The sequence below is a fragment of the Pan paniscus genome, chromosome 6, assembly GCF_029289425.2.
Source record: "Pan paniscus chromosome 6, NHGRI_mPanPan1-v2.0_pri, whole genome shotgun sequence".
Lineage (NCBI taxonomy): Eukaryota > Metazoa > Chordata > Mammalia > Primates > Hominidae > Pan > Pan paniscus.
Window position 1 is genome coordinate 22,167,018 of NC_073255.2, and position 13,668 is coordinate 22,180,685.

At 33.7% G+C, this 13,668-nt stretch overlaps 1 protein-coding gene across 1 annotated transcript in view; it reads left to right on the forward strand.

Moving 5' to 3' along the window:
* Nucleotides 1-11,989, forward strand: part of AHR (aryl hydrocarbon receptor) — a 49,057-nt gene extending 37,068 nt beyond the window's left edge. Inside the window, exons 9-11 of the mRNA XM_003825022.5 lie at nt 620-761; nt 3,387-4,635; nt 7,337-11,989. Of these exons, the coding sequence (XP_003825070.1) occupies nt 620-761; nt 3,387-4,635; nt 7,337-7,480 (1,535 nt within the window). The 3' untranslated portion in view covers nt 7,481-11,989. The remainder of the gene's footprint in view (nt 1-619; nt 762-3,386; nt 4,636-7,336) is intronic.
* The last annotated feature ends 1,679 nt before the right edge of the window (nt 11,990-13,668 follow it).

Consider the following 13,668-nt stretch of genomic DNA (forward strand, 5'->3'; position numbering starts at 1 on the left):
GCATATACTGTTGTACATGTTTCAAATTCTTACGTAATGTAAAGTGTTTAAGTAAAGTATATGGATAAACTTCTACTTAGTAACATATCATTATGATTAACCAGGGCTACACTCTTTGTTCATTAACTTGTCTACACCTGCCATGTAGAAATATTGTTGTTTAGTTATTAAAAAATGACCATTTTGGCCCATGAAGTTTTGCTTGGGAATTTTTTAATTACATCGTTATCAATTCATAAATCTATGTTAATATTGTAACAATAATAGTGTTAATAATTCTAGTTTAAAATTATAAAGTATTAGGCTGTAGGAAAATATTCCCTATTTAAAATGAAAATAATTTTTTAATCTTTTTTTCCCCAATTTATGTTCTCTCTATACTTTCCTGTGTTACTAAAATTGTCTGGTACATAATCTTCCCTTTAACATTTAAAATAATAAATTTAAAACAACTCTGAAAAACTATTTCCATGCCTCTTATTATTTTTTGTTTAAAATTTATTGTCTTTGGGGATAAAGGAAATACATCCAGAACTATGTCACAAGAGCTTTGTTTTAGGAATAATCTTTACTATATTGATTTGGGGTTTGATAATTTAATTTTTTAATTTTATTTTAGTGATTAAGACTGGAGAAAGTGGCATGATAGTTTTCCGGCTTCTTACAAAAAACAATCGATGGACTTGGGTCCAGTCTAATGCACGCCTGCTTTATAAAAATGGAAGACCAGATTATATCATTGCAACTCAGAGACCACTAACGTAAGCACAAATAATGTTTCCTGTTTTAACAGTTTCGTTTTCATAAGTCCTCTTATGTGAAAGCATAAAAATAATTCAAGCAGACTTTAGTCTGTAAATAAAAATTGAAAAGTTTAAGTAATTCATCTACAAAGAAGAGCACAGGTGAGAGACATTGAGAAGATAGAATTGACGAACTTGATTGAGCAGGTACATGTGCAGAGCTATAGAAAGAATAATAAAACTCTAGGGTTTTATCCTGGGCATATGAAAGACACATGAAAAGCTAGTGTCATTGGCAAAATAAAAGAAAAATATAACAATGCTTTATTTAGAATATGTTCTCTAAACCTAGCAGTGATTTTAAGAGTTTCTTGCATATGCTGCAGATGAGTCCTTTATCAAATATTTGTATTGCAAATGTTTCCTCCCACTCTGGAGAATTGATTTTTGTCTGTAGCTTGAGGTAAGGATTGATTCCCCCCAGCCCTTATACGTATACCCAATTGACCAGTAACATTGAAAAGATGATTTACTGAGAAGGTCATTGTTTCCCCGCTGCTCTGTATTTTGATCAGGGGATTTTGTCTGTGGTTCTCTGTCTGGATTGTGTTGTTCTGTTAATAGCTCCATTAGTGCAGTTGTCTATTTTGTCTAGCATTACACTGTCTTAGTTATTCTATCTTTATTATAAATTTCCATGTCAGAGTGTGTCATTTTGTTTGTTTTGCCTTTTTTGTTCTTCAAGATTGCCTTGGTTCTTCTTTGCCCTCTATAATTCCATATACATTTTAGAAAGCAGTTGTCAGAAAATCTGTTGAGATTTTGAGTGCAATTACCTTGAAACTGTAGATCATTTGGGGAGAATTAACATCTTTTTAATACTGAATCTTTGAGCCCATGAACATGATGAATGTATGTATGTGTATAAGTACCCATGGAAGTACATGAGTATGTGTGTACCATATGTATATGAGTGCATGGGTATGTGTGTACCTCTACAAATTTGTCCCTTCTGCCTTGATCAATGTTTCTAGAAGGCACTTTTTAAAATTAGATTTTATTAGTCTTTATTAGGATCCAACTTTTGGTTTATTGATTTTTTTCTATTTTATACATTTGTTTTCAATTTTAATTATGTCTGCTCATTATTATTTTCTTCCTTCTACTTTCTTTGGGTATAATTTATCATTTTTTGCAACTTTTAAAAAATATATACTTATATATATATCAGTTTCCCTTTAAGTGCAACATTACAACCCTCATCTTTTGCTATCTTATTTTTATTATTTAATTGAAAATACTGGCTAATTTGTTTTTATTTTTATTCATGAATTATTTAGAAATACAGTGTTACTGTACTTTTTGGTGTTTGGGGATTTTTCTAGTTGCCTCTTTGTGATTGACTTTTAGCTTAATTCCATTGTAGTCAGAAAATATTCTCTGAATGGATTTCAGTTTTTTTGAAATTTGTGGTGACTTATTTTATGATCTAATACATGGTCTATGTTGGTAAAATATCCCATGTAATCCTATGAAGAATACATGTTCTGTCGTTTGGGAGTATCTTATTTTTATATATCAGAAGTCTAGTTTGTTAATTGTGTTCATATTTGTATACATTTGTTGATATTTTATGTGCTTCTGTTAGTTACTAAGACATTTTGTTTTCATTTATTACTGAAGGGGGCATCTTTTTACATCTTTCTATGACATTTTTCTTTTATAAATTACATTTGTATCATTTACCTGTTTTTCTATTGAGTTGTTTGCCTCTCTCTTAGACTCTATTGGAGCTCTTTATTATGGATATGAAATTTTATAAGTATATTAAATTATAAATACATTATGTTACAAATATTTTCTTTAAGAATTCTATTGCAAAAATACAAATACTTTAATATTAAGTAATTTTCATATTATTATGCCAATCTTTGTCTTTATAGCTTCTGGGTTTTATTAAAGACGTTAGTTGTTTCAGATTCTTAACTTTCTAATTCCTAATTTTTTTATTTTTTTATTATTACTATTATTTTTGAGACAGGATCTTACTCTGTCACCTAGGCTGGAATGCAGCGGCACAAATGTGGCTCACTGAAGCCTTAACCTCCAGGCTCAGGCAGTCCTCCTGCCTCAGACTCCAGAGTAGCTGAAGACTGTAGGCATTTGCCACCACGCCCAGCTAATTTTTATTTTTTTGTAGCGGTGGGGGTCTTGCCATGTTGCCCAGGTTTGTCTCAAAATCCTGGGCTCAAGCAGTTCACACACATCAGCCTCCCAAAGTGCTGCAATTACAGGCATGCACCACCATGCCTGGCCCCTAAATTCTCGTAGTCTGTTTTTATGTGTAGATCTTTATTCCACACAAATTTATTATTTTTTTCTTTTTTTGCAGGGTGTCAGGTAGGGATGTAACCTGACCATGGAATTAACTAAGTTATTTTTAAAAAATTAAATCATTTAAATATGCTTGTCTGAAAAACAATTTTATAGCACCAGTCATGAGAATAATTGAGGTGAAAATAAAATATGTCCCTTTCTGAATTCAATTACAATGTATTTTGCTTTATGTTTTTCTTTTTTTAATTATTTTTATTTTAAAATGTTTGATAGAATTTTTTCTAAGACTTTTGTACACAATTTTAGAGATGAGGAAGGAACAGAGCATTTACGAAAACGAAATACGAAGTTGCCTTTTATGTTTACCACTGGAGAAGCTGTGTTGTATGAGGCAACCAACCCTTTTCCTGCCATAATGGATCCCTTACCACTAAGGACTAAAAATGGCACTAGTGGAAAAGACTCTGCTACCACATCAACTCTAAACAAGGATTCTCTCAATCCTAGTTCCCTCCTGGCTGCCATGATGCAACAAGATGAGTCTATTTATCTCTATCCTGCTTCAAGTACTTCAAGTACTGCACCTTTTGAAAACAATTTTTTTAACGAATCTATGAATGAATGCAGAAATTGGCAAGATAATACTGCACCGATGGGAAATGATACTATCCTGAAACATGAGCAAATTGACCAGCCTCAGGATGGGAACTCATTTGCTGGAGGTCACCCAGGGCTCTTTCAAGATAGTAAAAACAGTGACTTGTACAGCATAATGAAAAACCTAGGCATTGATTTTGAAGACATCAAACACATGCAGAATGAAAAATTTTTCAGAAATGATTTTTCTGGTGAGGTTGACTTCAGAGACATTGACTTAACGGATGAAATCCTGACGTATGTCCAAGATTCTTTAAGTAAGTCTCCCTTCATACCTTCAGATTATCAACAGCAACAGTCCTTGGCTCTGAACTCAAGCTGTATGGTACAGGAACACCTACAGCTAGAACAGCAACAGCAACAGCAGCATCACCAAAAGCAAATAGTAGTGGAGCCACAGCAACAGCTGTGTCAGAAAATGAAGCACATGCAAGTTAATGGCATGTTTGAAAATTGGAACTCTAACCAATTCGTGCCTTTCAGTTGTCCACAGCAAGACCCACAACAATATAATGTCTTTACAGACTTACATGGGATCAGTCAAGAGTTCCCCTACAAATCTGAAATGGATTCTATGCCTTATACACAGAACTTTATTTCCTGTAATCAGCCTGTATTACCACAACATTCCAAATGTACAGAGCTGGACTATCCTATGGGGAGTTTTGAACCATCCCCATACCCCACTACTTCTAGTTTAGAAGATTTTGTCACTTGTTTACAACTTCCTGAAATCCAAAAGCATGGATTAAATCCACAGTCAGCCATAATAACTCCTCAGACATGTTATGCTGGGGCCGTGTCGATGTATCAGTGCCAGCCAGAACCTCAGCACACCCACGTGGGTCAGATGCAGTGCAATCCAGTACTGCCAGGCCAACAGGCATTTTTAAACAAGGTAAGGGTGTTATCAAACTGAATTAAATCTTTCAGTGATTCTTTTTACCTTATAGACATGTTACACATTTTTTATGTCAGCTGATTTTAATTGGTTATCTATAGCATTCATGGAGACAGCATTTTTTATTATATCTGTGACTGCCTTTTTTTTTTTTTTACAAGCCTGTACTTTTTCCAGTATGTTACTAATATATCATTCACCTGATTCATGAGGGAGAAAGATATCAAGGAATGAAGCAACATGAATGTGTCCTTAATATAAGATGACCTAAATTACCAGGTGAAATTAGTTTTTAGAAGTATTATGTTTAAAATAGATAATTTGGTTTATTCTTTCTGGATTCTTTAAAAATTATATGGCTATTTAAAAATTCAAACTTTAAAAAATGTATTGCACTTTTTAAGAATAATTTCTTCAAAGCTCTATTTTTTTATATATGTTTGAAATTGAGTTAAACTCAAATTTAAGTGTGCTTTCTTACAATGCCTCTGAAACCCCAGATTAATTATATCCCTGGAATTCAGTCCTAGGCACCTCCATGTTCTCTAGCTATTCCTCCACATTACCTCCCCTATCCTCATTTCATCCTTTAAGGTAGAATGGCTTTCTTTTCTGGCTTTCTTAAAAGAGGTAACTCAGCTGGCTTTCTGTCATGGAAATCAAGCTTGATAGTGCATTTTTGTTGTTTAAATGTGTCATCAGAATCCATCTGGCAGTGAGCACACTTTAAATCTAAAAATGATCACTTAAAAAAAAAAGTTGGCATAATGTCAGTAACTGCTGTCTCTGGCCACTCAGGAATACATCATGTTTGCATTTATGCTTTTTCCATTAGAAAATATTTAGTTCATTTTAAAGTATATTTAAGTTTAGTTTTAAAGAATATCTTAACTAAAATTAAGCTCCTTGACCCCTGTTTACTCTGTATTAGAGTATAATAATTAAAAGTATGACCTGAAGCTTTATCTTTAATTGTATTTTCTGGCTTTTTTCATACATTTTGCTTGTCTAATCGTATATGAGCTTTTTAATAGAAAAGGATGGTGAAAATTTTTCTTATTCTCATTCCTTACATCCTTCAATTATATTAAAATTGAATAATATTCAGTTATAGTCTGTCTCACAAAATTGCTATGAAAGTATATTTTACTCTTGAGTAAAGCAAATTGTACAGAAGTTAATTCTGTAAAATTACATTTCGAATAAGGAGTTGCATGAGTACCACATAAGTTCTTTGCAGTGTCTTCCCCTCACTACTTTTCACTGCTTCTTTGTAAATAACCAAATAATTCTATAGACCTACATATGCTCCAGAGTACATGTTATTGAGCTAAGACACTCAATATTGAGCCACTGAGTAGCTGTTCAGCACTTGAAATGTGGCTAGTCCAAATTGAGATGTGCTGTGTGAAGTACACATTGGATTTTTGGATTTTGAAGACTTGGCTTGAAAAAAGAATGTAAAATATCTCATCTTTTATTATTGATTTCATGTTGAAATGATTAGTTTTTTCAGTAGCCGCATTACAAAAGTAAAAAGAAACAGGTAAAATTAACTTTAGAAATGTATTTTATTTAATCCACTGTAGCCAAAAATTTAAGTTCTGTATGTGGCTCACATTATATTTCTATTGGATTACACTGCTCTGTACAGTATGTTTAAAGAGAATGGCTGACATGAATTGTGTTATGAGTAATGAGAAAAAATCATTTAAAACTCACCATTATCTGGGCAGGTAATACTAACTTTTTATTTAAAGAATTTACAGTGTTGCCATTCATTAAAGATACAGGTTATATGATTTTTACTATAGATTTTATATATGTTTTGGAGGATCTGTGAAGTAATTAACATTTTGATTACTGAAGCCAGCTATTTAGGCTTTACAAAGGTAGCTTTTATTTGAAGCAATTAAGGATATGATTTTAATCTGTTTTAAAGTTTCCAGAACGTCCACTAACTAAAATATAAAGGCTCTGTAATCTATAAAACTCCACAGAGCTATACATCTTCATGTCCTTCCTTTTTATTTTTCTTTTTTCTACTAGCAGTTATAGAAACCAAATTCATTGCAGTGTAAGAAAACAAGACAGAGCATTTTCTTTTGGTAACTTGATTCTGTAATCAGAACTATGCTTTCAGTAGTATTCATTAATTAAAAGTATATTATGAATAAGAAATCAGTTAAGAAAATCATACCTGTGGTGTAATATTTTAGGAATATTTAGAAACATTTAGAAAATCAGAAGCTGCCTTTTTTGGAAAAGTTTTGCATTCCAGTGTAAGATTCCTGAATATAATCAATTCATTGATACCTATAACTTGAAACCTGGTCAAAGCAAACCTACTTATGATAGAGAATATTTAACTGTAATTCGTGACTTGTGCTGTTTGACCCATCAATTCCTACCTGACCCAAAGGCAATCTGAAATGAGACAGCTGCATCACTCATCTGTACCATATTCAAAATTTCCTGTCAAATTAATGGAAAAACAGGTTATAAATGCAACTAATACATAATATGTCCTCAGTATGTCTTCACTGTGTGAAAGATTTAAAATTTAGCAACAGTAAAGGAACTTGAAGTTTACACCTCTCAGGGGTAAGATTTTAAAAATACATGTTAATGTTATTTAATGGCTTAAGATACTTGGAAGATCTATTCCAATAAGTTGCATCACCATTTTTGTTTTCAGTTTCAGAATGGAGTTTTAAATGAAACATATCCAGCTGAATTAAATAACATAAATAACACTCAGACTACCACACATCTTCAGCCACTTCATCATCCGTCAGAAGCCAGACCTTTTCCTGATTTGACATCCAGTGGATTCCTGTAATTCCAAGCCCAATTTTGACCCTGGTTTTTGGATTAAATTAGTTTGTGAAGGATTATGGAATAATAAAACTGTCACTGTTGGACGTCAGCAAGTTCACATGGAGGCATTGATGCATGCTATTCACAATTATTCCAAACCAAATTTTAATTTTTGCTTTTAGAAAAGGGAGTTTAAAAATGGTATCAAAATTACATATACTATAGTCAAGATAGAAAGGGTGCTGCCACGGAGTGGTGAGATACCGTCTACATTTCACATTATTCTGGGCACCACAAAATATACAAAACTTTATCAGGGAAACTAAGATTCTTTTAAATTAGAAAATATTCTCTATTTGAATTATTTCTGTCACAGTAAAAATAAAATACTTTGAGTTTTGAACTACTGGATTCTTATTAGTTCCCCAAATACAAAGTTACAGAACTAAACTAGTTTTTCCTATCATGTTAACCTCTGCTTTTATCTCAGATGTTAAAATAAATGGTTTGGTGCTTTTTATAAAAAGATAATCTCAGTGCTTTCCTCCTCCACTGTTTCATCTAAGTGCCTCACATTTTTTTCTACCTATAACACTCTAGGATGTATATTTTATATAAAGTATTCTTTTTCTTTTTTAAATTAATATCTTTCTGCATACAAATATTATTTGTGTTTCCTAAATCCAACCATTTTCATTAATTCAGGCATATTTTAACTCCACTGCTTACCTACTTTCTTCAGGTAAAGGGCAAATAATGATCAAAAAAATAATTATTTATTACATAATTTAGTTGTTTCTAGACTATAAATGTTGCTATGTGCCTTATGTTGAAAAAATTTAAAAGTAAAATGTCTTTCCAAATTATTTCTTAATTATTATAAAAATATTAAGACAATAGCACTTAAATTCCTCAACAGTGTTTTCAGAAGAAATAAATAGACCACTCTTTACCTTTATTGAAATCTCCATGATGATAGTTGAATGTTGCAATGTGAAAAATCTGCTGTTAACTGCAACCTTGTTTATTAAATTGCAAGAAGCTTTATTTCTAGCTTTTTAATTAACCAAAGCACCCATTTCAATGTGTATAAATTGTCTTTAAAAACTGTTTTAGACCTATAATCCTTGATAATATATTGTGTTGACTTTATAAATTTCGCTTCTTAGAACAGTGGAAACTATGTGTTTTTCTCATATTTGAGGAGTGTTAAGATTGCAGATAGCAAGGTTTGGTGCAAAGTATTGTAATGAGTGAATTGAATGGTGCATTGTATAGATATAATGAACAAAATTATTTGTAAGATAATTGCAGTTTTTCATTTTAAAAAGTCCATACCTTATATATGCACTTAAATAATTTGTTGGGGCTTTACATACTTTATCAATGTGTCTTCCTAAGAAATCAAGTAATGAATCCAACTGCTTAAAGTTGGTATTAAAAAAAAGACAACCACATAGTTCATTTACCTTCAAACTTTAGGTTGTTTTTAATGATATACTGATCTTCATTACCAATAGGCAAATTAATCACCCTACCAACTTTACTGTCCTAACATGGCTTAAAAGAAAAAATGACACCATCTTTTCTTCTTTTCTTCTTCTTCTTTTTTTTTTTTTTTTTTTTTTGAGACAGAGTCTCACTCTGCCGCCCAAACTGGAGTGCAGTGGCACAATCTTGGCTCACTGCAACCTCTACCTCCTGGGTTCAAGTGATTCTCTTGCCTCAGCCTCCCGAGTTGCTGGGATTACAGGCATGTGCCACCATGCCCAGCTAATTTTTATATTTTTAGTAGAAACGGGTTTCACCATGTTGGCCAGACTGGTCTCAAACTCCTGACCTCAGGTGAGCCTCCCACCTTGGCCTCCCAAAGTGCTGGGATTACAGGCATGAGCCACTGCACTCAGCTCTTCTTTTCTTTAGATATGAGAGCTGAAGAGCTTAGACACATTTTGCATGTATTATTTTAAAATCTGATGGAATCCCAAACTGAGATGTATTAAAATACAATTTTTGGCCGGGTGCAGTGGCTCATGCCTTGGGGAGGGCGAGGAGGGTGGATCACGAGGTCAAGAGATGGAGACCATCCTGACCAACATGGTGAAACCCTGTCTCTACTAAAAATACAGAAATTAGCTGGGCATGGTGGCGTGAGCCTGTAGTCCTAGCTACTCAGGAGGCTGAGGCAGGAGAATAGCCTGAACCTGGGAATCAGAGGTTGCAGAGCCAAGATCGCCCTACTGCACTCCAGCCTGGCAATAGACCGAGACTCCGTCTCCAAAAAAAAAAAAATACAATTTTTATTTCTTTTATTTTTTTTAGTAAATTAATGTATATAAAAATGGCTTCGGACAAAATATCTCTCAGTTCTGTGTATTTTCAGTCAAAACTTTAAACCTGTAGAATCAATTTACGTGTTGAAAAAAACTTGTCTGAAACATTTCATAATTTGTTTCCAGCATGAGGTATCTAAGGATTTAGACCAGTGGTCTAGATTAATACTCTATTTTTACATTTAAACCTTTTATTATAAGTCTTACATAAACCATTTTTGTTACTCTCTTCCACATGTTACTGGATAAATTGTTTAGTGGAAAATAGGCTTTTTAATCATGAATATGATGACAATCAGTTATACAGTTATAAAATTAAAAGTTTGAAAAGCAATATTGTATATTTTTATCTATATAAAATAACTAAAATGTATCTAAGAATAATAAAATCACGTTAAACCAAATACACGTTTGTCTGTATTGTTAAGTGCCAAACAAAGGATACTTAGTGCACTGCTACATTGTGGGATTTATTTATAGATGATGTGCACATCTAAGGATATGGATGTGTCTAATTTAGTCTTTTCCTGTACCAGGTTTTTCTTACAATACCTGAAGACTTACCAGTATTCTAGTGTATTATGAAGCTTTCAACATTACTATGCACAAACTAGTGTTTTTCGATGTTACTAAATTTTAGGTAAATGCTTTCATGGCTTTTTTCTTCAAAATGTTACTGCTTACATATATCATGCATAGATTTTTGCTTAAAGTATGATTTATAATATCCTCATTATCAAAGTTGTATACAATAATATATAATAAAATAACAAATATGAATAATATGTTTTAATGTAAATTCTTTCTGGTCCACGTAAAGGAAATTATTTATTCTGTAGTATTATAACTATGTTAGATGAGGGCAATCTACAATACTTAGGGATATGTTAAGTCAGTAATTCATAAACTTCTTAGACAATTTTGCCCCCCAATGTTTGACCTTTATCTGGATATAAAAAACACTCTCAGTAGCTTCATAAATTAAAATGCTTCTGAAATGAACTTTTTTAAAGCCCTGTGTTATCAGTGTAGTAGTGTATCTTAGATTAAAATCCAAAATCCTATTTTAATATTTTAAGAATATTTCTGAAGAAATTCGAAATAACCCTTGTTAGCTGTATTTTGTGCTTAGTTTAGAAAAACCATTGCTGATTTCTGTCACCATGAATGACTCTAGCTTGTCCAATTTCACCAGCTCTACCAAACACCGACCCAGGGATGTTGGCCACTGACAGGGCTGGATGACATCTCTCATTTCTTTCACTGTCTGCAGATGACCTTGCTTCCGTTTTTACTAATAAAATCGAGGATATCATCCTAAGTTTGTACCTTCACCTCAGCAATTCCTCTATCCTTGGACTTACCTCCAGTATGTGAAGAGGAGAGGTTCCTGAACTCCAGGGTTAGCCCCCGTCCTCTCTTGTTCTCATGCACACAGCTTCGACACCTGCTTTCTGAGAGCTCTCCTTCTCTGTAGGATTTCCTGTGAATAGGTCCTCCTCCATCCTGGAAAAAAATTACTTGAACCTGCACTTTCTTCTCTATTAAATTACTTCTTTACCTTCTTCCTTTGTAACAGTTTTGATCTCCTGAGATCTGGTTTTGTTTTCCATCCTTCCATTATACTGCAGTGTTGCGGTTCACTAAACTTCTGACCATAGGCTCTTTCTCTATGGCCCTGCAACCATACTGATTACGCTTTCAATGAACTTTTTTCTTCCCTTCCATGACATTAGTTGTCCTATAAGCTCCTATTATCCCTTTTCTTTCCTTTGTTAACCACTCTTTCCTTCTCCCACCTGGAAGCAGGCTTAGTTTTGACCATTTCTGGCTCTTTCTGTACATACTGTCTAAGAAGGAGTGATTCAATGCCTTACCTCTGATTGACATTTGTGGAGCAATTCTTTCCCTGAGAGAGCAGCATAGCATAGCCAAACTAAACACATAGACTCTGGAGTCAGACTACTAGGTATAAATCCTGGCTTTGCCACAAATAAGATGTCATTGAGAAGGTTTCTTACTTTCTCTTAGCCTAAGATGCCTTTTCTGTAAACTAAGGCTAACAGTACCTGCCTCACTGGGTTGCTGGAGGATTCAGTGATTTATATAAAATCACTTAGCTGCCAGTAGCCAAAACTGGAATAATTTGAGCAACTAAATAAGTGATGATAGCATTAGATTACAGCACAAAGAATAAAGTAAATATCCATGAATCCATACTGATATAAATAAAATGGTTGAAAACTAAATGGGGAAGAAGGAGCACATCTTTCCTATAGAAGAATCCCAAATAATATTGGTAGCTACTATGCCCTCTGATGCATGAGCTTAGTTCTTCTCCCCTGGAAGTATGAGTTAGACTTAATGACTTGCTTTCAACGAATAGAGTACAGACAGAGAAGAAAATAACTTTACATTGTTGAAATCTGGCAAGCACTACTTTAACCAAGTAATCAAGGTTAACATCACCAATGAAAAGTCATGTTGATATAACATGTATTATCTGATATGATACTTTGAGAAGTGTACATCTCAAAGCTCCCTGATTTTCTTAAAAAAAAACATAGCCTCAGTCTAATTATGACAAAACATCAAACGCAAATTCAGGGACATTCCACAAAATTTCTGAGAGGATTTTTTAAAGTGTCACTGTCACAGAAAGAGACTGAATAATTATCACAGAGCAGAGGAGGCTAAGGAGGCATGATGACTGAATTTAATGTGATATCTCCGATTGCATCCTTCATAGAAAAAGGGCATTACTGAGAATCTGCAGAACTCTAAGTCTAGTTAATACCACATCATTGTTAATTTTTTGGTTTTGACCAATGTACCATGGTTATATAAGACGTTAGAGGTACCTGGCTGAAGAGAGTAAAGGAACTCTATATCCTTTCGACTTTTCTGTAAATCTAAAATTATTCTACAATAGATTTTACTTTTTAATAAAAGTACAGTTTTTTATTGCGCCATAGCAAGTATCTTTATGTCTCTCATTACTATTTTCCTGTATCTTCACAACCTCCTCTTAGTTGGAGGTAAAGCTATACATTGACATCAGTCCCCATTAACTACTGATTTGATGAATATCTTTTTTTTTTTAATTTAAGTTCTGGGGTACATGTACAGAATGTGCAGGTTTGTTACATAGGTATACACGTGCCATGGTGGTGTGCTGCACCCATCAACCCGTGATCTACATTAGATATTTCTCCTAATGGTATCCCTCCCCTAGCCCCCCACTGGTGTGTGATGTTCCCCTCCCTGTGTCCATGTGTTCTTATTGTTCAACTCCCACTTATGAGTGAGAACATGTGGTGTTTAGTTTTCTGTTCTTGTGTTAGTCTGCTGAGAGTGATGGTTTCCAGCTTCATCCATGTCCCTGCAAAGGACAGGAACTCATCCTTTTTTATGGCTGCATAGTATTCCATGCTGCCAGTTTTCCCAACACCATTTATTAAGTAGGGAATCCTTTCCCCATTGCTTATTTTTGTCAGGTTTGTCAAAGATTGGATGGTTGTAGATGTGTGGTGTTACTTCTGAGGCCTCTGTTCTGTTCCATTGGTCTATATATCTGTTTTGGTACCAGTACCATGCTGTTTTGGTTACTGTAGCCTTGTAGTATACCACATTCTCTTTATCCAGTCTGTCATTGATGGGCATTTGGGTTGGTTCCAAGTCTTTGCTATTGTGAACAGTGCTGCAGTAAACATACGTGTTCATATGTCTTTATAGTAGAATGATTTATAATCCTTTGGGTATATACCCTGGAATGGGATTGCTGGGTCAAATGGTATTTCTAGTTCTAAATCCTTGAGGAATCACCACGCTGTCTTCCACAATGGTTGAACTAATTTACTCTTCCACCAACAGTGTA